We start from the raw sequence: 22,339 nt of genomic DNA, 5'->3' as shown, positions 1-22,339 counted from the left end.
TTATTTTTTTCATTTACCCTTTATTTATACAGGTAGTCTCATTGAGCCACGAGAACTCATTTTCAAGAGAGACCTGTTTTATTTTTAGGGAGCAGATGAGGGATTAAGGGCCTTGTTCATGGGCCAATAGTGGGGCGAATGAGGGTAGGGGCAAATGTGGGTGCTTCACCTACCCCACCCACATTTTTTTGATGTTGTCGGTTCCGGGGCGTGAACCGGCGATCTTCCTATCACAGGCCTACCTCTCTAACCTATGCACCACCACTCCCCAAATGAATGATATTAATAAATAGAAAAAATATACTAAAATGTAATTTGGTGATTTGGATTGTGTTTAGACCAGCAGAGAAGGCTTTGCTGGCCCTGATGGTCCACCACTGGTATTCTGCTGCAGAGGGCGTCTGTCTGTCTGTCTTAGTTTTAGAATGGGATTTAATGTTTGACTTTCTTCCCGATGCAACACAAGTTCAAACCCGTGGTTCACAGTTGGTGTTTTTAAAGGCACTCATTACAAACTATGAAATTATTAAAAAGTTTATCCTGAACTTTATCAAATGGTGCACTTTCAAAGTTTACTCCCACTATAATGATTTCTGAAATGCAAGTATGCACTTAATGTAAACAAAGCTCTTTTTTCCTGCTTACTTGTTAAATCTGAATATATACAGTGCACAGTAGTCCCTCATTACTTCACGCTTCGTTTTTCACAGTCTCTATTGCGGTTTTTCAAAATAAGATTGGACTTGACACACAATTGGCTGATTAATGGATGAGTCACACGATTGACTTGGAATTTGTATTTAAAATAAATTATTTAAAATGATTTAGCACTTGTGTGCAGCACCACAGCTGCAGTAGAGGCTTCCTCATGCAGCGTCATATCTCAGTTCTGCGCCAGAGAAGTGGGCGTGCCTGAAACCGCTTGCAGCTGGCAGAGTGCAGCAGGAGGCAGAGAGCTGAAATCATGACATGCTGTGCTCTTTTAGAGTGTTTAGAGTTTAGACCAGGGCTGTTCAACAAAACTGCTCAGAAGGCCACAAGTTTCTGAAAGCCAACAGCTCGGGGGCTGGACATCCAGCGATTAAAATATCATCAGAGTCAGAGTCAGAGTTTCTTTATTGTCATTCGCACCTCATGTGGTACATGTGGTGGAGCGAAATTATGTACACAGGGTCCCAGTTACATCCAACAATAAAATGTATAAGAAAAACAGTAATAACATCTAAGATATGAACTAAGAAAAACATCAACTAAATATACACTAAGCACTCATAACATAAAAACATTGAACATCAGCACAAACATGAACATGAGTCTGTGAGCAGATGTGCACGCATGAACACATCAACATTGAAACAGATCAGCAGCAACATGAAACAGATCAGCAGCAACATGATATGGTTTTTCACAGTGATTATTCTAGTTAGAGATTCGTGAGTCTAACAGCATCAGGGTAGAAGCTGTTCCTCAGTCTAGTGGTTCTACACTTAATGCTCCTTAACCTCCTTCCTGAGGGGAGTGGGGCAAAAAGTGTGTGTGCTGGGTGAGTGGGGACCTTCATGATGCAGGTGGCCCTCTTCCTGCATCTGGAGGTGTAGATAATGATGTAAAATATCATGTAAATAAACCAAAGTTTACAATGATCTGTTACCTTTTAAATTTGTTTAGTTTATTGCATTGATTCATAAATGCAATAAAAAAGAACTTAAACCCAGAATCAAAAATAAATAAATAAATAAAAGTTTTTTGTTTTTTTTATGAAGTGGGCCGGATTCAAGTCACCTGCAGGCCAGAAATGAACCGCGGGCCGCCATTTGAATAGCCCTGATTTAGAAACATTGTTTAGAACATTGCAAGAGTGTGGGAAGGGTTTATAATGTCTTCATATCTATATCTATATATCTATATCTATATCTATATATATAGATATAGATATACTAAAATAAACTACTACTTATAACTACTACTACTTGGACTACTGTATCCCTATTTTACGGTTTTTCACTTATCATGGGCGTGGTCCCTAACACCCGTGATAAATGAGGGAACACTGTATGTGCCAAATGCATCAAATTTGTCAAACTTCTTGATCTTTCATGGACGTTGTTGCCATTGTTGATCTGTTTTCATCCATTTCAACTGTTTCTGTAGGTAAACAAACACATGGTTGGCAGCTGTTCTTAAATTTTTAATTTAAAGAAAAATATGATAGTAAAACTGTGGATTTTGTTTCTTATGATTTTTTTTTTGGTGATCAATCTTTATGTCATTGCAATGAAATGTTCGAAATTCTTCAAACTTTATCTCGTAAATGGTCAAATGAAAATTCTGTGAACATTTTATTGAGATGAACTAGACGTCCAAACATTTTGTTACTTGTCAGTAGAAACGGGCAGAGAAAACTACCTGAAAACACTTTACTAAGCCCTGTCACGTTATAGTTGAGGAACAGGTATTTGTAATAACTGATGAAACCAGTAACTGATTATTTTTAGCAAGTTTGTGAAAGTAATTTCATGCAAACTTTACCCAAACTTTTGCATGCGGTTCAGACTATCCAGTAGAATAAACATCTTTAGCTTGTCTAATTGCAGCTTTTTCCTGCACAAGCATTTTAAATCTTTACTTTTGTTTCTGCGTTGAAGGTTCTGCCGTGCAGGATTCTGATAAGCCAGGCAGCAGTGTGGTGGAGATCCAGTGCCTCTTGGACAGTGTGGGTGCGACAGAGCTGGTGATCGATCTCATTGTCAACACCAAGAACGACCAGGTGTTCGAGGAGAGCATCCTGCTGGGAATCGCTCTTCTGCAGGGAGGAAACACGCAGATACAGGTGGGCTCCACAGACTTACCTATCTTAATAGTTTCTTCCATGTTTTGGACACTTGTGTTCACCACCGCGCTGCCTCCCAACCAGAACTCCTTTCACAACCAGCTGCACAAGCAGGCCAACTCTGAGAAGTTCTTCAAAGTTTTCTACGATCGAATGCGCTTGGCCCAGCAGGAGATCCGAGCCACCGTGTCCGTCAACATGTTTGAAGTCGGCTGCAGGAAAAGTTACGACAGCGATGCCAATAGCAGGAGGATGAAGAAAGGTAGGCTGAAATAATGATGCAACTAAACTTTGCTGTCTATTAATAATTGATCAGGTTCAAACTGAATGTTAGAGAGTGGCTGAAACTGAAATAATTTAACTTAATCTGGAAATAAGAGGTACTTGAATGTCCACATTTATTAGTAAATGACTGAGTCACATGGGTCATATCCTGAAATCAGCCAGGCATTGCCATAGAAACACCTGGACGGATTAAAACGTCTTAAAATCAATTAAAGCTTTTCAGCTCACGGGGTCCTGAAGTTCATGTTGTCCTCAGGTTGAAAACAGCCGTGGTGTTTTTAAATGATCTTGGCTGCTTTGCTGACAGACTGCTGCAGTCACATGTCAGAGGCCATGTGACACCCGGCATCACAAGCTTATCAAAGGCCCATTGTATCAAGAACGGGTGGTTTCATGCCACAGAACCCCTTCTTAATCGTGCCTCACTTATCAAAGGAGTCTCTAAATTAGATTCATTGTTTGTATTACCACTGGAAAGTCATTACCCAGTGCATGGAAACAAAAAATATGTTGCTCGTGTTTCTTTGTGTCAATTTTCAAAGATCCATCTGCTGTCAGATCCCAGAAGTTAAACATTGTATTGTTTTTTACTCTCTCTGTGCGCTGTCCTGTAGGGAAAGACTCTGGCCTTCATATGACGGAAGGCATGGAAAGACAGCTGAAGGAGGCCTGTTCAGTGACCTCAAGGGCCTTCCGTTCCTACAGGAAGGAGATAGTCTCCGATCTTGAGGCTCTTGGCCAGAGCAGTGAGATAATCAGCACCGAGGAGACTTCAGAGGAAACCCAGATGAGCCAGGTCATCGCCATCATGAAACCAGTCCTTCGTTACCTCCAGCTGCTTTGCGAAAACCACAACCCAGACCTGCAGGTACTGGGTCGGGTCTCATGAAAAACGTTTTGAAGTTCTGCAACGCCGACTACCGTTTGACTTTTTGGTTTTTTTTTTCTGCTCTTCAGAACTTTCTGCGCCAGCAGTGCAACAAGACCAACTACAACCTGGTGTGTGAGACTCTTCAGTTCCTGGACTGCATTTGTGGGAGCACCACAGGAGGTCTTGGTTTGTTGGGACTTTATATCAACGAGTGTAACGTGGATCTGGTGCGCCAAACACTGGAAACCATTACAGAGTACTGCCAGGGACCCTGCCATGAGAACCAGGTAGTTAAAGCGTTACTCTGTCAATAGACCTACATGAAACCTGAAATTAGGTGTTATTTTGGTTTTATACCTTAAGTTGTGATAAATTTAAGTTATTTACAAATAATTTTGTGGTCATTTGCAAGTAAAATCAGTCACGGCAGCAGTTAGCTTCAGCATGTTTAGCAGAAAATGTATAGGTCTGTCAGAATATTTATGTAATGCCAAACTGACAGCAGTGCTATAAAATGTTTGAGTTGTTTTAGGAAGGCACAAATCAACTTCAGTTATGGTTCCACTCTAGCTAGCTCAACCCTGTCTTCTGTTAGCAAAATATCTCATGAATCACATTCAGAAACCAAACAGAGGATGAGCATCTACAACTGATTTAACTTTGAGTCGAACCAATTAAAGATGGCCGCCACAAATAATCATCTTTAGCCAAAACTATAACTTCATCAGATTTACAGATATTGATCTAAAATCTGATGTGGTGGTAGCTGAGAGTCCTTCTGAACACGTCCTCCGAGCAGTACCAGAGCTTATATTTTACTATATGTCATATGTCATAAACAAGGTTTGAGCAAAAAGCCTCAACCTTTTTGGAGGCACGTTTCTCTTCATAAACTTTCAGTTCACAGTTTGACTGAGTGCACGTTCTTTTCTAACGACGAGTTTTGGTTCGATCCGCCGTGTTTAAACACTCCTGCTGTCTTCCAGACCTGCATAGCCAAGCACGAGTCCAATGGTATCGACATTATTATAGCACTGATTGTCAATCCCATCAACCCCCTGGGGGAGCATCGACTGGACCTGGTACTGGAGCTGAAGGTGAGGAGCAGGTGACTCTGAAATCACTGAGGGGCCTTCTGGCCATGCGATTCAGACTGAGAACAAAATTAATGTAGTGAATTTCATCCATCCTTTTTGAAATATGTCAAAACATCTTGTTTTTTTGGAGAACCTCTGTGATCTCTGTTTAAAAACAAGTATGAAAACTCAATCTGATGTTGTAGAACAATGCGTCCAAACTTCTTCTGGCCATCATGGAGAGCCGCCATGACAGCGAGAATGCAGAGAAGATCCTCTACAAGATGAGACCTATTGAACTGGTATGTGTGGATTAACAATGGATGAAATCTAAAGCTGCTTTGCCATTGACAAGTGCCACTCCACTCTGGTTTAATTGGTTCTTCTCAGGCATGGCTTAATTTGTAAACTGTTCGATGCCGGAACACAAATAGTAGGTGGATCACTGGGGGGGGACGCAGGCAGATTCTCCCCCAGAAAATTTTGAATAATGTAGATGCGATTTCCTGCATTGTGGTCTATTTTAACAGGTTGTTTAACATCTACGTTTACCTACATTTTAAACACTCAGCTTCTGTCAAGCATCCTCCCCGCTCCCCCATTGTTGACGGTTCCAAACCCGACTCCTCCATCTGTCATGGCTGCCTGTTGGTCCTGCCCACGTATGACTGCCTGGTTAGCTCAGCACTCACCCCCACCACTATTAGGGGGTGAAGATTTTTTTTAAGGGTCAAGGTGGAAATGCTACTTGAAGAGGCAGCTAGATGTCGTGTTTAAAATTAATGTTTATGTTATTAGTTTCAGTTTACATATCCAATATGGGTTTTATTTGTTCAAGGCAGTCATATTTGTTCATAACTTTATTATTAGTAAGCCTGAGTTACTGGATCCAAGCAAACAGTTACCGGAACACACCCTGTCAAAATAAGAGTGTTCTCAGATCCTGTTCCAGCAGGATCCGGCTCAAATTAAGCCCTGTTCTCAGGTGGAGGTGATTTGCCACTATGACTTGTTTCTCCGCTCTGTGGGCAGGATCGTAACAGGTTGTTGTGTTCAAGCCACTCCGCCCGTTGTGGTCCTTAATCGTCCTACAATCTGACTTGAATTTCTTTATCTTATTTTGGCACTTCTTATAAGTCCGGGTGTAGCCATGTTGTGCCATCATCTGATTGCTGTAAATAAGTTCATTTCTTGTGGCGCCGTCCGTCAACACGATCAGAGAGGAAGTGGAGGTTCAGATGTAGTTTGCAGTTTTGCTGGACGGGCCATCCAGTGATGGCTGCTGACTGCTTATGTCAAAATTATCACCCCAGAGCAGTCCGCTTGGAACGTCAAACAAGGTGGTCCCATAAACTGGGCAGAGTGGGGGTGGGTACTGGCAGCGGGCAAGCCTTTAACTGGTGTGGTGTGGTACAGAACTGATGAGAGTTGAGATGTTGGTAAAGCATCTTGAATGCTTTCTTCTCTGTTTAATCTCTGATTTAACTCGTGTGCTTCAGGTGGACGCGATGAAGGAAGCCTACGCCCAGGACTGGAGGACTGAGGATAACGAGGAGAGCGCTGGAGATGAAATCGCACCCAGAGATGTTGGACACAACATTTATATTCTGGCCCACCAGGTTGGTTCAGAACCGTTGAGCTTGTGACTCAGCCTTTTGTGTGTCCGTATAGACCTGGACTGACCCCGGGGTTGTGCACTCCAGAGCCATTAAATGATGGAAGGCTGCTGCTCTGCAGATGAGCTGCTCTGACAGTTTTCTAAAATTAGTTTTCATAATGTGACACTGGTTTATGTAAGCTGGACGGTGCAGACAGAGTCTAGGCTAGCAGCTTTTCACTCCTGCCTTTGAATGTCAGGCAGGTCTGTGTTTGCCCAGAACTGTTTTAACAGAAGACATTTTTGAACGTTTTAGTTTTTCTTTTAATCGATTGGAGGAAGAAACAATCAACTCGTAATGTGCAAACTTTAACAAAAGCTTTCCTTTAATTGTTTAAAAATGACTTAAAAATCTCACTTTTAGCTAATCATAAAAATGAATGATTATTCTGAATGTTTAATTTTATAGGCTTCTTTTTCCTTTTACTGTGCACATATTTTAAAATATGATACTTTTCAAAAATTACTTTAAATTAGATATACATCTAACTTTTAAATGTGCTGCCAAATACATAGTTTTAGATGCGTAGATATGAACCATAAAACATTAAATATCATTATGTTATCAAGCCAAACACCAAATGTTGAAAATGAGTTTTAAATTATTAAATATTTATCTAAATTTTTCTCCAAAATTAGACAAATTTTCAGGGTTTTTTTTTTTTTTTCTGAGGAAAAGAAAGTTAATCAAAATAGCTAGTTTTAATTTTATTTAATCTTATTTACATATTTAATTTAAAAAAAAAATCTTAATTTCAGACAGTTTAATGATTTATTGGATTTTTTTTAAAGTCATAACTTATCTCATATTGTCTAGATTTACAGCTGTCAGTCTAATGTGACAAATCATTTGGGAGGTTTCATGAAAAAAACTTGTCTGATTGTGAAATCGAGGTGACGCAACAAGGATGTAACCGCACTCTTCAATAAACCTTTTAAAAAAAACTTTATAATAGGCATCGCTTTAAAAACATGCATGCATTTTAAATTTCAATACTGTTCTTATGTTTTTTTAATTACAGTTTTTCTTTTAAAATGTAATAAGAAATATTTATCCAGTAATTTGAACCTTTATGCTCTGTCATTTTACAAAGACATTTGTTTTAGAGCATGTTAACTTAATCTATAGAAATTGCATTTCCTGCAAAAATGCAGTGTGGATACTTATTGCTGAAAAACTTGCTAAAAAACAGCTGAAATTAGCTAAAAGCATGCTGAAATGTAGCTAAAACTAAAGAACAGGCCTAAGTTAGAAGAAGAAAGCTGAAAGAACAAATACTTGCTAAATTAGATTTTAAAAAGCAGAAATGAGCACAAAAATTAGGAAATTATCTAAAAAAGCTGTAAATAGGAAAAAAAAATAGCTGCAAAGTTTAAACTACCAGGAGAAAGTGGAAGAAGGTGAAATGAGCTAAAAAAAAAAAAAGTAGAATTAGTTTAAATGCCAAATTTAGCACAAAACAGCTAAAAAGTAGCTGAAATAGCAGAAAAAGTGGAAACTAGCAGAAAAAATATGAAATTAGCAGAAAGTATTTAATTACTGATAGGCTGAAAGTAGCAGAAATTACCAAAAATAACTTGAATTTACCTGAAAACTGCAGAAATTAGCTGAAAAATGCTAAAAATATAAAGAAAAGTAGCTGAAAAGGTAGGAAAGCTTAAATTAGCAGACAAAAGCAGAAAGAGCACGTTTACCCAGTTAGATTGAAACAATCAGAAATAAGCACCAAAAAATGGATATTATCTGAAAAAGCTGGAATTAGAAAAAAAACTGCCAAAAATTAGCTAAAAATTTCTGAAAGAAACTTAAATTACCAGAAGGAAGTGGAGAGAGCACATTTTTGCTGAATTAGGTTGAAAAAAGTTGAAAGGAGTGCAAAAAATGTAGAATTAGCCAAAACAGCTAAAATTAGCATAAAAATGGATAAAGAGAAGTTGAAATAGCAGAAAAAAGCTGAAAGGAGCATAACAAGCTGAAATTAACAGAAAGAAGTTAAAAGTAGCACAAAAATTATTTAGTTAGCAGAAAGAAGCTGAAAGGAGCACAACACAGCTGAAAAAAACATCTGGAATTAGCTGAAAGTAGCTGAAAAAAGTTAAACTTTGCACAAGGAAGCTGAACCAGAACAAAATGTGAAAGGTGCAGTAAAAGGTTGTAAACAGATCCAAAGATTTGAAGGATGTAAAACGAGCTAAATTAATTTTCTTAAGAAAAAAAGTGGCAGAAAATGCAAAATATTTCAAAAAGCTAAAGTTGCACCAATACCAAAAGTCAAAGCACCCTTCTCCTAAACAAGCTGAACGTTTTGATATAAGATTTGTTGAAATAGCAGAAAAATTGTGGAACGAGAAAGATGTACGGAAGAAGAATGGATCACAAAAGTGTGAATGCTTCATAAACATTCACACAACTAGGAGGACATACTTTAAATATAACGCGGCATAAACAAACAGGGTTTATTTTTTTATCTCAGTTGGCTCGACACAACAAGTCCCTGCAGCAGAGCCTCAGACCCGGGTCGAGATCAGGCCTGGATGCTGAGAAGGACGAAGCTCTTCATCACTACGCCAAGCACACAGCTCAGATAGAAGTAAGCATCGCTGTTTTCCCTTCATCCCAGTCATTTCGAAGACTTTTGGTGCAAACCAGTTTCTCTCCCTTCAGATTGTGCGTCTTGACCGCAGTATGGAGCAGATCGTGTTTCCAGTCCCGAACATCTGCAAGTACCTCACCGAGGAGTCCAAGATGCGCGTGTTCACCACCACCGAGAGAGACGACCAAGGCAGCAAGGTGAACGACTTCTTCCATCAGTTCGACAACCTCTACAGTGAGATGAAGTGGCAGAAGAAGATTCGCAGTAAGTCTAGATATGACAAGTGACTGTGGCTGAACCGCTGCGAGCAGCACAGCTCCATTAAATTGTGCTGATTCTGCACCAAATTGTGTTTTTTTGTTATTCTACTCAGAAAACAAGGCCCTGTTTTGGTTCTCGCGCCACATGTCTCTTTGGGGGAGTATCTCCTTCTATCTGGCCTGTATCCTCAACACCGCTGTGGCTGTGTTCTACCCCTTTGGGGATGATGGAGATGAAGGTAAGCATTTCTGTTTTTTGATCAATCTATGCAACCAGTAATAAACTGCATCTGCTGAAACCCAGTGCAGTTCAGATGGATAGCTCCAGACTTCACGGTTCCTTTTTAAACTGTTTACCACCTAGCCTTTAACCTAAATAACCAGTTAAATTAATCTTAATCAATCACATATTAACCCCTTCTTTTCTGACTACAATCTTCATGTAACGTCCTAAAATGAGTGTTTTTAAATCCAGCTGCTTTGGGTCCAAACAGTGAGAATAAAACAGAACTTTAAACCAAGAAGTTATTTTCCTTCAGCTTGTTCTGTTGTGTCTGGCTAATTGTAATTCACTAGCTTTTTTTTTTATATATACTGAGTGTTTGGAACAAGTGGGGCCCTAAAGTAGTAATAGAGTGCAGTAAAGACCTCTAGGTTAGGCTGCACATCTGCAGAAAGAAAATCTCTGCAGGGAGTGGTGAAGGCTGCACAGAAGTCTGTTGGAGTCAGTCTCCTCCACCATCACAGACATCAACACCTCTAGATGCAGGAAGAGGGCCACCTGCATCATGAAGGACCACACTCACCCAGCACACACTTTTTGCCCCGCTCCCCTCAGGCAGGAGGTTGAGGAGCATTAAGTGTAGAACCACTAGACTGAGGAACAGCTTCTACCCTGAGGCTGTTAGACTCATGAACATCTAACCAGGATAATCACTGTGAAAAATCACATCATGATGCTGCTGATCTGTTTCATGTTGCTGCTGATCTATTTCAAGTTACTGTGTTCATTCGTGCTCATCTGCTCACAAAGACTCATGTTCGTGATGCAGTTTGGCGTATTATTTTTGTACTACTAGTGCTTAGTGTATTTTTAGTTAATGTTTTTCTTAGTTCCTATCATTACTGTTTTTCTTTTACATTTTTATACTTTTGTTGGCTGTAACTGGGACCCTGTGTACACAATTTTCATTCCACCACATGTGGTTCGAATGACACATAAAGAACCTTGAATCCTTAAACAACGCTACATTACTTATTTGTCTGCTTTGTTAATATTTTCTTGTTATCACAGTGTGCCCACACCTGAAAATGACTGTATAATTATTTATTAGTTAAACGCACCACACTTTTTTCCCTTGATGCATCTAATCTGACCTCTGCTCAGGAAAAACTAGGTGTGGACAGCGTTCTTATTCTTCTTATTCTTTATTCCCACCCTTTGATGTGCCAGCGCTTGGACTTTAATCGACTTTTTGTCCTAGTGGCTCCGCCCAGTTTTACACTGTGGTCTAAAAATCATTTAGGTTTGGTGGAAACATCTGTTTTTATTTACCTGTTTTTGTGTGATGAAGAAAAACTTGTTGGTATTTTACTGAAAATTCTTGTTCTTAGTTAGCACTGTGTCTCGCTCCCCTGCTCGGTTTACAAGGTCCCCCTGGACTGTTGGACACGTTGCCTTCAGCAGCGTGCGCTCACTTAAGCTCTTAGTTTGAGTGAATAATTTAGTCAAGAACAGACAAGTTTCAAACCTTAACATGAATGATTTATTCTTTCACCCAGGCATTCTGTCCCCTTTCTGGAGTATCTTACTGTGGGTGGCACTCGGGGTCTCCACCGCCCTACTTCCTGTCCTCCCGATGCAGTGGGGCATCGTGTTCTTCTTCATCTCCCTCCTGTTGCGAGCCATCTACACGATGGGCCTGGCCCCCGCTCTGCTGTTGCTCGGCACTATAAATGTAAGTAAAAATTGTTTTCAGCCCCAGATTTGCAGGCCCAGTGGTTCATTACATTAAACTTTTGAATCTAGATTTCATCTCTACGCTTTGTCCTTCTTTGTTTTCAGCTCTTCAACAAGTTGGTGTTTCTTGTGAGTTTTGTGGGCAACCAGGGAATATTCACTCGAGGCTACAAAGCCGTTGTGATGGACGTGTTCTTTATTTGCCATGTGGGTTACGCCTTCATCTGTGTCCTGGGCCTCTTTGTTCACGAGTTCTTCTACAGCATTTTGGTAAGAATTCCTCCTCACATCAACAAACTAATTATTAAAGAACGTAGGTTTTGTTACTGTTCGGGATTCACTGATGATGGTTTACATCTGCAGCTGTTTGACTTGGTGTTCCGAGAGGAGACGCTGCTGAACGTGATAAAAAGTGTCACAAGGAATGGCCGGTCCATATTTTTGACGGCCATTCTCGCCATCTTCCTCGTCTACTTTTTCTCCATTATCGGCTTCCTCTTCCTCAAGGATGACTTTCGCATGGAAGTGGACCGCCTCCCAGGTCAGAATCAAACTTTTTAAAATTATTCTTCAAGCACTAAGAATATTAAATCGCCTTTCTTTAAGATTCTGCTCTTCAACCTACCACACTGTGGAGACCAGCCAGGTATAGAAATAAAAACTGCATAAACAATTTTCTTTGACCTTTATTTAACCAGGAAATTCCCACTGAGATCACAGATGTCTTTAAAAGGGAGGCCCGAGCCTGAAGGCAGCCTAAACATGCATGTTTTAGATTGTAGGAGGACACCGGAGTACCTGGAGAAAACTCGTGCAAACACAAGGAGAACATGCAAACTCAGGCCCAAACTGGAAATCGAACCTAAGACCTTCTTGCTGTAAGGCAACTGTGCTAGCCACTAATCCAGCATGCGGCAGTCAAATTAATTCCTTTTAATGTAATAAACAATATGTAGACCACATTATATTTTAAAACTTGGACTAGAACGTTAATCGCATTTTCTGTGAAGTTGGAAAGAGGGAAAAATTCCCACTTTCAGCATCAAAGATCTTCAAACTTGAGTTTTAACTGTAGGGAAAACTTAAAGAGGAATGAGTTATGTGATATAAATGTAAATGGACTGTACTTATATATCTTTCTATCTTATCAAGATCGTCAAAAGTGCTTTGCAACACAATCTGTGCCCTCTTTTACCCTTTCATACAGCTCTCTACTAAGAATAATCAGTGCTTTATCACATTCATACACTGATGGGACACACATCAGAGGCAATGAGGGGTTCGGTGTCTTGCCCAGGGGCACTTCAGCATGTGACTACTGGTGGAATCGAACCCTCACCTCTTGCATTGGAGGACGACTGCTCTAACCACTCAGCCACAGCGCCCTTATGTGTTTGGTGTGATTTGACGACACTACAGATCATTTTAGAGATGTTTTAATGACTAGATTTGGATGCTTCTGATGGTCGCTAATCTTTCAATTCATAACTTGGACCATGTTCACTTGTTAACAATCCACCACCTCACCCATCTCATCGCTGCTCCAGAAGTAGAAACTTTGCTGCACATAAACACCAAAGTCAAGCAAATTGGGATTCTGACTTCCACTTTGAACAAAAAAATACCTCGGTTTCACTGCATTAAGGTTTTAAAACATTTTATAACATTAGCTTTTATTTTTTTAAAGCATAAATACAAGTACTATTACTAAATAATTAGGCCTAAATAATATCACATGCCTAATGATGATTATTTTATAGTTATTTCTGTATCATAACTTTAATATATTTGTTTATAGTTATTTAATTTTAATGCACAGTTAAAAATAAGTAAGATATGAAGTTTTCCCTTTAAAAGACTTTTAGACTATCCGTCTGTTTTTAATGTACTTTGGAAGTGAAGTTTCCCTTTAAGAACAATAAGGAAGGAAATCACTTTTTTTCTTATATTGGCTCCATAAAATACATCGACACACAATTGGCAAACTAAATTCCAGCGTCAATTAATTTATTGAGTTATAAAGTATTTACAGTAACAAGTATTTCTGTTTGGCACTAGTTGGGTTCCATACATTGCTTCAATTTTATGAATTCTTTTTTCGTCTTACTTGATCGTCTCACTATGTCACAAACTTGCACAATATCTTTTCATGAAAAGTTCATTACACCTTAAACAAAGAAGAAGAAGCTGTGCTACTAAAAATACATTGGGTAGAACGGGTTGTGGAGACGGAAACAAAAGTGGAACATTTCAAGCAGGTGTTGTGGTGATCTACTGTATGAGAAAAAAAATGCAAACACCCCTTATCTGTTCTCTTTGGAAAAAGAATCCACATTTAAAGTGTAGTGGACTAGGCCTACGTCGGAACTAAGTCTAAGGTCAAAACTCTTGACCTTTAGAACCTGGTGGGACAGGAACTGTCATTTCATGTATTTGAATACATAGATACAGGTTCACCCATCCTGAGACTTTCTTTCTTGAAGATTCAAGTGAAAAGAACACTCTCTTTTTATTATCATTACTATCTTACAAATGTTGATAATCAAAGTGTCTTAGTTCAAACCATTTTAGATGTTGCAGTGAACTAATCAATTTTATTAACTGAGTAATGATTTTTATTCTCATGTTAAAAGCTGTTGCAGAGTAATTATGCATTTTTCTGATTTCTGCTTTTGAATGAGCAAGTGTGTGCGTTTACAAGGTTACAGTCAAACGAAAAACAAGTTGTTATGTTAAAACTGTCATGTTTTAGAATCCTCTCAGACGTAAATAGAGATGTTTTGCACCTGTTTCTTAGACGCGTCAAAACAGAACCCTCTCGGTCTGTGAGAACATTTCTGAGCTGTCCCATAACAATTCTCGCTGTCTCTAACCCCTTACGTCACAAAAACACACCCCTTCTGGTCGTTTCTGACCAATGAAAAATCCCAAAAAGTGAACCGGGAAAGAGTCTTTAAAATGTCAGTACTTCCTGGTCTACACAGACTCACAGAGACACAGAGTTGGAGAGTTGTCGGAGTTCTAAGAGTTCTGAGAGCGTAGAGTTCGGTGAGGGTCTACTCAAGTTCTGGAGTTCTGATGGAGTGCTGTTGGAGTTCCTGACATGACAACAAAGCTCTTCCGAGTTCCATGGGATTATAACATTTTCCACTGAGGTGAATGTGTGTCGAACAGAGCCTCGCCACTACTTCTGACGGGCAACAGCCATTCTAAGGAGACGCTGGACCGGTAGCGTTAACGGAACACCATATCTGCTGATTATCATCAGAGAGGTAATGGGTCAAGTTTCCTACCAAGCGTACTGAGGCGAGCTGGGCTTCTGATGGAGAGTGTCGGTTCTGGTGACCATTCAATTTCCCTCAAACCCCATCCTTTACTCCCTCTAAACTTCTTTCCATCTTTAAACTTTCCTATGAAGTAGAAATTCTCCCAGATATTTAGAAATGTCTGTGTAAAGTGCTTATTCACATCCGTGTGGGTAAAAGATCATAGTTGTACAGTTTTATAAATGTCAGCAACGGAAAAATCATGGCCGTATGATTTTTCCTGATTGATTGCTTATGTTGTTATTTTCATAATTTGCCAAATTAATGTAAATGTTTGATGTTAAATTTGATTCTGTAAATAAATGACCGCATTCATTTTGATGGGTCAAATTTAAATGACGTCTCACTTTGCATTTCCTTAAATTCAATGCACGTTTTATTCAGTCCAGAAAAATGAGGAACTCGCGTTAAATGATGAATATATGTCAGCATCTGTTCATCTACAAAAGAGAGCATTTTACTTCTGCAGAAACAATCAATTTAAGAAGCTACGTACTGCAGACTACTGTACTGGCAGAAACGTGCAACATATTGCGCAATAACATAATAATGCACTCATTATCGACTCAGATTGAGTAAACTTCATGACCTGCTTTGACCACGATAGTTGAAGTTTTTGTTTTTAAACTTGTTCCGACTTTGCACTTCTGTGATTTCTCAAGGAACCACTTTAATGTCTGAGAATATGCAGTCGCCACATAGTGTCGATTATGTGCAGTATGCTATATGTGCATCCCGAGACACATGTTTTGATAACACTGTGGAGCGTGTGGGTGTGTTAATGAGCTGACGATCAGGGAGACATCCTGCCTGCACATGTGCACCTGTTGCATAACCTGGTGGCCGCGCCATCCTGTGTTTTGCTGAACAGAGCACAGCGGAACGGTGGTGGGTTATGTAACGAGCCGAGCTCACGCCTGTCTGTGTGTTAGCTGAGGGCTGAGCCGAGAAACTCCATCCAAGCTGAGGAGCATCCAGTCCACAGTGCTGCAGCTGTGGAGCTGTGACCCCTAACCTCCTCAAACTGTTCATCAAGCATTTTGCTTTTTGTCCTTTTCTCCATCGATGTGTGTTTCTGAGACCTGTTGGTGTCAGGGAGGAAGATGTTTTTACTAACACTCTGGTCAGGTTTGTCCCAAACTGATCACAAGTGATACATCACTCCTGATTGGGGATTTGCCCATGTGCAAATTACTTCTTCTTTTTTTTTCTAGCAACTCTTCACCGCCCACCCAGCAGCTGCTGCCTCACTTTACATAATGGCTGACTACACCTTTCTTGCTGATTTAACTGACACTGATTAGAATAAGCAGTAGGATGTTTTAATTCAGGAAACAACTAAATCAGACTTTTTACATGTGGACATGTTCTATACCGTTCTAGCTACACAACGACACATAAAGTTCCTCCGGTTTTGTTTTTCCTTCTAGAAAAACACGACTTATCGACTAAAGGTGGAGACGCACGTTCGTGTTTTAAAGACAGCTGCCCTGCTGCTCCAGCTTCCACCTCACCTCCTGGTAAATGCTCTGTTACGTCCAATTAACTCTTTATTTTTATTTTTATCTCATTAAGAAAGTCACTGCTGAGAAAACAAGTTTTATAGTTTGACTAGCGTAGTGTGTTTCTGATATTTCCAGCTGTAGAGTCCATGAAAGGTTACTCAAGCAGACACACACAGGGTTGCGCACACACACAGACACACACACACTGAGGCGTGCACACAAAGAAACCTGATGAGGCAGATGGGAGTGACTCAGACTTCTGAAACCATGGATCACCTGCGCTGTAGGGGCACGCACGTGATCTCCTCCACAACCTTCACCTCCTCTTCCTCCTCAGCCGTCATGCTGTGTTCATCCAGTCACTGGATTTGTGCCTTTCACTTAACAAGTAAATAGTGAAATAGATTTTTTTTTTTTTTTGTCGTCAATGTCTTCTTGCAGCTGAATCATAGCTTCTTTTTTTTTTTTAAGTTGTCAGAATGTATAAGTATATATTTTTTCTCTTTTAGACTTTATCTTTTTCTTAAAATGTAAAGCTCAGTGCATGTCTTCTCAATGTAACTCAGATGAAATTTAAAGACCTTTTTTTTTAAATCAAAATAGCTAAATAAATCATAAAAGAAAAGAAAAGTGACTATGAGAAGACTTTTTTAGGGATACATTAGTCCCTTGATTTTCGGTGGGTTACGTTCCACACCACCGTGATAGGTGAAAAACTACAAAGTAGGAACGCTATATTTATTTTAGTATTTATATATATTTTAAGTCTTTATAAACCCTTCCCACACTCTTGCAATGTTCTAAACTCTTAAACCTACATAATTTTAACAACATTCATATATGTACTGTACAGTACTGCAAAATTTTATATTCATTCAACCTTTATTTATACAGGTTAGTCTCATTCAGCCTCGAAAACTCATTAACAAGAGAAACCTGTTTTAAACAAAGAACACAGATGAAGTACAGACAACAAAAAACAGTCATATAAAAGCATATAAAATGAAAAGTAAATCAAAGAAATGACATAAAAACGAAACTAAAACAGTTACACTATGAAGCGATGTAAAATATGCTGTGTAAAATTTACCATGAAATACTAGTTCGCCCAGCGCTGTTTCTATTTCTTCGTGAACAAATCCATTCCACTTGTTTAATAGGAGAATGCTCCAACCACTAAAAGTCCACTCCAGGTTTTCCTGGTTACCTACAACAACTCACCATATATGGGTATACACACCAGCCTTGGTCCGGTTCTGCAGCCGTTGAGCACCAAGATGCTTTTGAGAGGCATCCTGCGCTAGCAAGCAGAATTCAGACTAACTGCTAAGGCTGGAAGTAGCCTTGGTCCGGTTCTGGTCCGGTTCTGGTCAGCTCTCTGCATCCACTGAGTGCTGAAGTCACTCTGAATAAGGACCGAACTTTTTAGTCAGGTTCGGATCAGATCAAAACTTTCCCTCCATTTTGACAGAAAGCTTTTGGCTGTAAGCACTGTTGGCTTCTGGGTAGTGTAGTTCTTTGACTGGCATTACAGTATAAGCTTATTTAAAGAAAACAACAAAATGGAGGCGCCTGCCTGAATTATTTTTCTTTTGTTAACTTTTCATCCCGTATCGTCCCAGTCACATGAGTCAATATTAAAGTTGACAATCGTTGAAAAAACGCGTAACAGCCAGTCCACAAAAGTCGAACCGCAAAGTAGTGAGGGACTACTGTACAACGATACATTTGTTATCATTCTTCTGTAATATATTCTGGTTGTGATACAGGTTTAGACACTCGGCAGCCAAAACTAAAGATTCAACTTGGTCTATTGATGTTTTTATAAGGCTTGTCATCTATGTTGTCCCCTCTTTAACATGTTGTGTTTTGTGTGTTTGTTATAGATGAAGATGATGGGATGGAACGTGTGTGTGATACTCTTCGCATGTGTATAATCACCGTGTTGAACCAGGGTTTACGTAATGGAGGAGGTGTGGGAGATATCCTAAGGAAACCCTCTAAATTGGTTAGAAACTATTTTGAATTGACAAATTATATTTTCTAAGTTTAATATCCATTTGTGTTTGCTGAAACGGTTGAGTTGATTTAAAATATATATATATATATTTGAACCCTTCAGGAGCCTCTGTTTGCTGCTCGAGTGGTTTATGACCTTCTCTTCTTCTTCATCGTCATCATCATCGTTCTCAATCTGATCTTCGGTGTGATCATCGACACGTTTGCAGACTTGAGAAGCGAGAAGCAAAGAAAAGAGGAGATCCTTAAAACCACCTGTTTCATCTGTGGTGCGTAACGCTGCGTACTCTGCAAGTTAGGGGGAAAAGAACCCGTGGTTGGAAGGATGCTCGTTAATGAAAGCTGCTGTCTTCCAGGTTTGGAACGGGACAAGTTTGACAACAAAACGGTGTCGTTTGAGGAGCACATCAAATCTGAGCACAATATGTGGCACTACCTCTACTTCCTGGTTCTGGTGAGGGTGAAGGATCCGACTGAGTACACCGGCCCTGAGAGCTACGTGGCCCAGATGATTGCAGTCAGTACAATTCTTAAAACATAAATTACACAACCATATTCTCACACTTTTATCTTGAAGATGGTGTTTCACACACCCTGGAGCAGAGGCCAGCTGATTACAATTCTTTAATGGCAGATGCAGATATGTAGAAGTCAGGTGGCTAAAATATATACCTGTTTTATTAGTACATATTCTTTGGAGCTGTCCACATGGAAACAGTTTTTGTAAATAAACAGTGTTTTTTATTATTGTGTGAATATTTATGATCACACTATATTGTGATCCATTTTTCTTCCGTACGTTTTTCGGCGTGTCTCTCGTCCTGCAGTTTTCAAGCTATTTCAACAATTCATAGATCGAAATGTTCAGCATTCATGAAAACCGTACTATGACTTGTGGTATTGGTGCAACTTGAGCTTTTTGAAAAATTTAGCCTTTTCTGTCACTTTTTTTTTCTCAAAGAAAATTAATTGAGCTCATTTTACCTCCTTCAGATCTTTAAATCTGTTTACAGCTTTTTACTGCTCCTTTCACATTTTGTTCTGGTTCAGCTTCTTTTGTGCAAATGTAAACAAATTTACAGCTATTTTCAGCTCATTTCAGCTGGGGTGGGGTGTTCAGCTGTTTTGTGCTCCTTTCAGATTCTTTCTGCTAACTAAAACATTTTTGTGCTTCTAACTTTTCTAGCATTTTCTTCTATTTCAGCTACTATATAGCTGTTTTTATGCTAATTTAATATTTTTCAGCTAATTCCACATTTTTTGACTCATTTAAACTTTTTTCAGCTTAATTCAGCAAAAATGTGCTCTCTCCACTTCCTTCTTGCAATTTAAGCTTCTTTCTGTTTTTTGTTTTTTAGCTACTTTTCAGGGTTTTTTTATTTTATTTATTTTTTGCTAATTTCAGCTTTTTCACATAATTTCTTCTTTTTGTGCTCATTTCTCATTTAAGGTTGAGTTTTGAAAACGCAACAACTTAAGAAAAACGTTACCCTATCTTAATCTAAAGGTTGTTGATGCATTTGTCCAAGAGGTTTAATTTAATAAAAATGTCCTTAAGTTTCATGGATAAAATGCAGGTTTTCATCCATCCATTATCTTTACCCGCTTATTCCATTTTGGGTCACGGGGGTCGCTGGTGCCCATGTCCAGCAATCACTGTGCGAGGGGCGGGGTACACCCTGGACGGGTCTCCAGTCCATCACAGTGACATATAGAGACAAACGAGACAAACAACCATTCACTCTCTCACTCACACCTAGGGACAATTTAGAGTTACCAATCAGTCTAACATGCATGTTTTTGGTCTGTGGGAGGAAACTGGAGCACCCGGAGAAAACCCATGCATGCATGGAGAGAACATGCAAACTCCACCCAGAAAGGCCCCTGGACCGGGGTTTGAACCAAGGACCTGCTCGCTGAGAGGCAGCAGCTCTACCAGTTGCGCTACCGTGCTGCCCGCAGGTTTTCATCAACTTTTAAAAAAGTTTTCTTTTCAATTAAGGATTTTGGGGGCCGAATGGAGATTGTCCATGGGCCACTTTTGGCCCTTGAGCCCCATGTTGCCCACGTCTGGTCTAGTATCATCATATGTACATGTCCATGGTGTTGTACTGAAAATAGACCCCCGGCTTAAAGTGCTTGTGTTCAGTGTTGTTGTTTCCAGATGGGTCTTAGCATGTGCAGGTGTGACCAGTTCTTATTATCTAAATAAAACCCTAATAATCAATACTTCTATCCTTTAGGAACACCTTACATTCATGCAACATTCAGATAATTTAAGAAGAATGTGACACTACTGCACTAATGTTTATTTGATACAGAAATACATTAGAGTTTCTCTTTTATTATTCTAAGAGCTCATTAGCGAAAACAATAATTTATTCCCCTCATTTATTTATTTTTTTGCCGCCAGCCTGTATCGGATGTAGCAGATATCTTAGTGTTGGCGTCCTAAAGTCGCAGCACCTTCTTTAGTGGGAACATTGGCACAGTGTGCTACCGAATCACGCTCCTCTACAGGAGCAGAGCGATCGAAAACAAGACTGAGCCTCCAGGCTTGTGCCAGGCATCCCAATTTATTCTCCTCTCCGCTCACTGCTGGAGAGAAACAGGTCGCTGTCTCGAGGTAGTCTTCACCAAGCTGAGCTCCTAACTTGCTAGGACACAGAACAGTTAAATAGTAATTAAACCCGGTCCAGGACTATTATCGTCAGCGTGCTGGGCTGACACACGGGACAAGAAGCTGAAGGATGTAAGGGCAACTGGAGGAGTTTCTGTTGGGTTAATGGATTCAAATGAAGCTCACCAGCACAATGGCACATTTTGTGATTAACATTCTGCTGTGATGGACAGAAGAATGTTGGCATTAAAATGAACAATTTGCATAACAAACAGGTGACAGACATCGAATTAATATGCATCAGCAGGTCCCCCAACAGGTCTGTTCTCTGATGCCTGTTCAAGGTATTTTTGGAAAATGAGGTAATGATGAGTCAGGAATTTAAATTAGCACCTTCTGATTTGATGCAGAGCAGAAAAACACATGGGAAGACACCAGAAAACGTAGTTTGATTTACCATTTTCAAGCACATTTATATTAATATATACTTTCATAATAAAATCCAGCTGTTGTGTTTAAGGTGAAATTTATAACGGATTTTCTCTGAGCAGCAGGGTGCAGGGAGAAGTGAAAGCAGAGTTTTATGCAGCACCTGTAGTGTTAAAACATCTATCAGACTGATGCATTTCAGCTTCTAGCCTTTATTAGGGTCAACGTGCATCATTAAATGAAGGCCTGTATACTAGCTGTTAATGCTGGCACACAGCTGTTATCTAACCTGCTTTGTTAGTGCTTGATGTGTGTATGATGTGATAAAGAGTGGCTCACAGAATGGATTAGTGTATAAAACACCTAGTTGTTATTTTTTCCTCCTCAGTCAAGCCATCCTTCAGTCAAACCAGAAAATAATGGCCTAAAAAAGGAACTAACAAAACACAAACTGACCAAAATTGTTCCGAACAACCCAAAATAAAGAGTCTGGAAAAACATTGCACCTGTAAGAATACCATAATGAAACACTGTGGTCTTGTATTGTACTGAGCACTATTGAACTGATGGTGATGGTTTTTATCTGATGGTTTTAACTGGACTTTACAGAAACTGACATGATTTTCTATTGAACCTGTTCAGCTCTTCAATATTGTGGCCTGTGACCACAGTTTAAGAATTAATCATGGAATGGTAAATTTGGGGTTTCAAAGGAGAAATGGTTTGAGGAGAACAGTCTTCAGTTTTTTTTTTATCTGCTAGAACTTTCTTTTTTAAACTGTCTCATATATTTACTTAATGTCTGTATATAAAATATATGTATAGCAAGGGAATACTGTATAATATATATACACACACACACATATATATATATATATATATATATATATATATATATATATATATA

The 22,339-nt window shown here is 39.4% G+C and overlaps 1 protein-coding gene across 1 annotated transcript in view; it reads left to right on the top strand.

Moving 5' to 3' along the window:
• The window catches only part of itpr2 (inositol 1,4,5-trisphosphate receptor, type 2), an 86,101-nt gene that overhangs the window by 49,172 nt on the left and 14,590 nt on the right, over window positions 1-22,339 (top strand). The window contains exons 39-55 of the mRNA XM_037683458.1: window positions 2,646-2,830; window positions 2,915-3,092; window positions 3,730-3,983; window positions 4,073-4,273; window positions 4,973-5,083; window positions 5,269-5,364; window positions 6,562-6,681; window positions 9,194-9,310; window positions 9,385-9,577; window positions 9,687-9,812; window positions 11,356-11,531; window positions 11,639-11,803; window positions 11,897-12,074; window positions 16,290-16,379; window positions 18,251-18,372; window positions 18,487-18,652; window positions 18,740-18,900. Coding sequence (XP_037539386.1) covers window positions 2,646-2,830; window positions 2,915-3,092; window positions 3,730-3,983; window positions 4,073-4,273; window positions 4,973-5,083; window positions 5,269-5,364; window positions 6,562-6,681; window positions 9,194-9,310; window positions 9,385-9,577; window positions 9,687-9,812; window positions 11,356-11,531; window positions 11,639-11,803; window positions 11,897-12,074; window positions 16,290-16,379; window positions 18,251-18,372; window positions 18,487-18,652; window positions 18,740-18,900 — 2,639 coding nt within the window. The remainder of the gene's footprint in view (window positions 1-2,645; window positions 2,831-2,914; window positions 3,093-3,729; window positions 3,984-4,072; window positions 4,274-4,972; window positions 5,084-5,268; window positions 5,365-6,561; window positions 6,682-9,193; window positions 9,311-9,384; window positions 9,578-9,686; window positions 9,813-11,355; window positions 11,532-11,638; window positions 11,804-11,896; window positions 12,075-16,289; window positions 16,380-18,250; window positions 18,373-18,486; window positions 18,653-18,739; window positions 18,901-22,339) is intronic.

Source organism: Nematolebias whitei, chromosome 10, assembly GCF_014905685.2.
Source record: "Nematolebias whitei isolate Nwh7 chromosome 10, NemWhi1, whole genome shotgun sequence".
In the NCBI taxonomy this organism is placed as follows: Eukaryota; Metazoa; Chordata; class Actinopteri; order Cyprinodontiformes; family Rivulidae; genus Nematolebias; species Nematolebias whitei.
The sequence above is the reverse complement of the archived record's forward strand: the minus strand, read 5'-3'. Positions and strand labels throughout refer to the sequence as shown.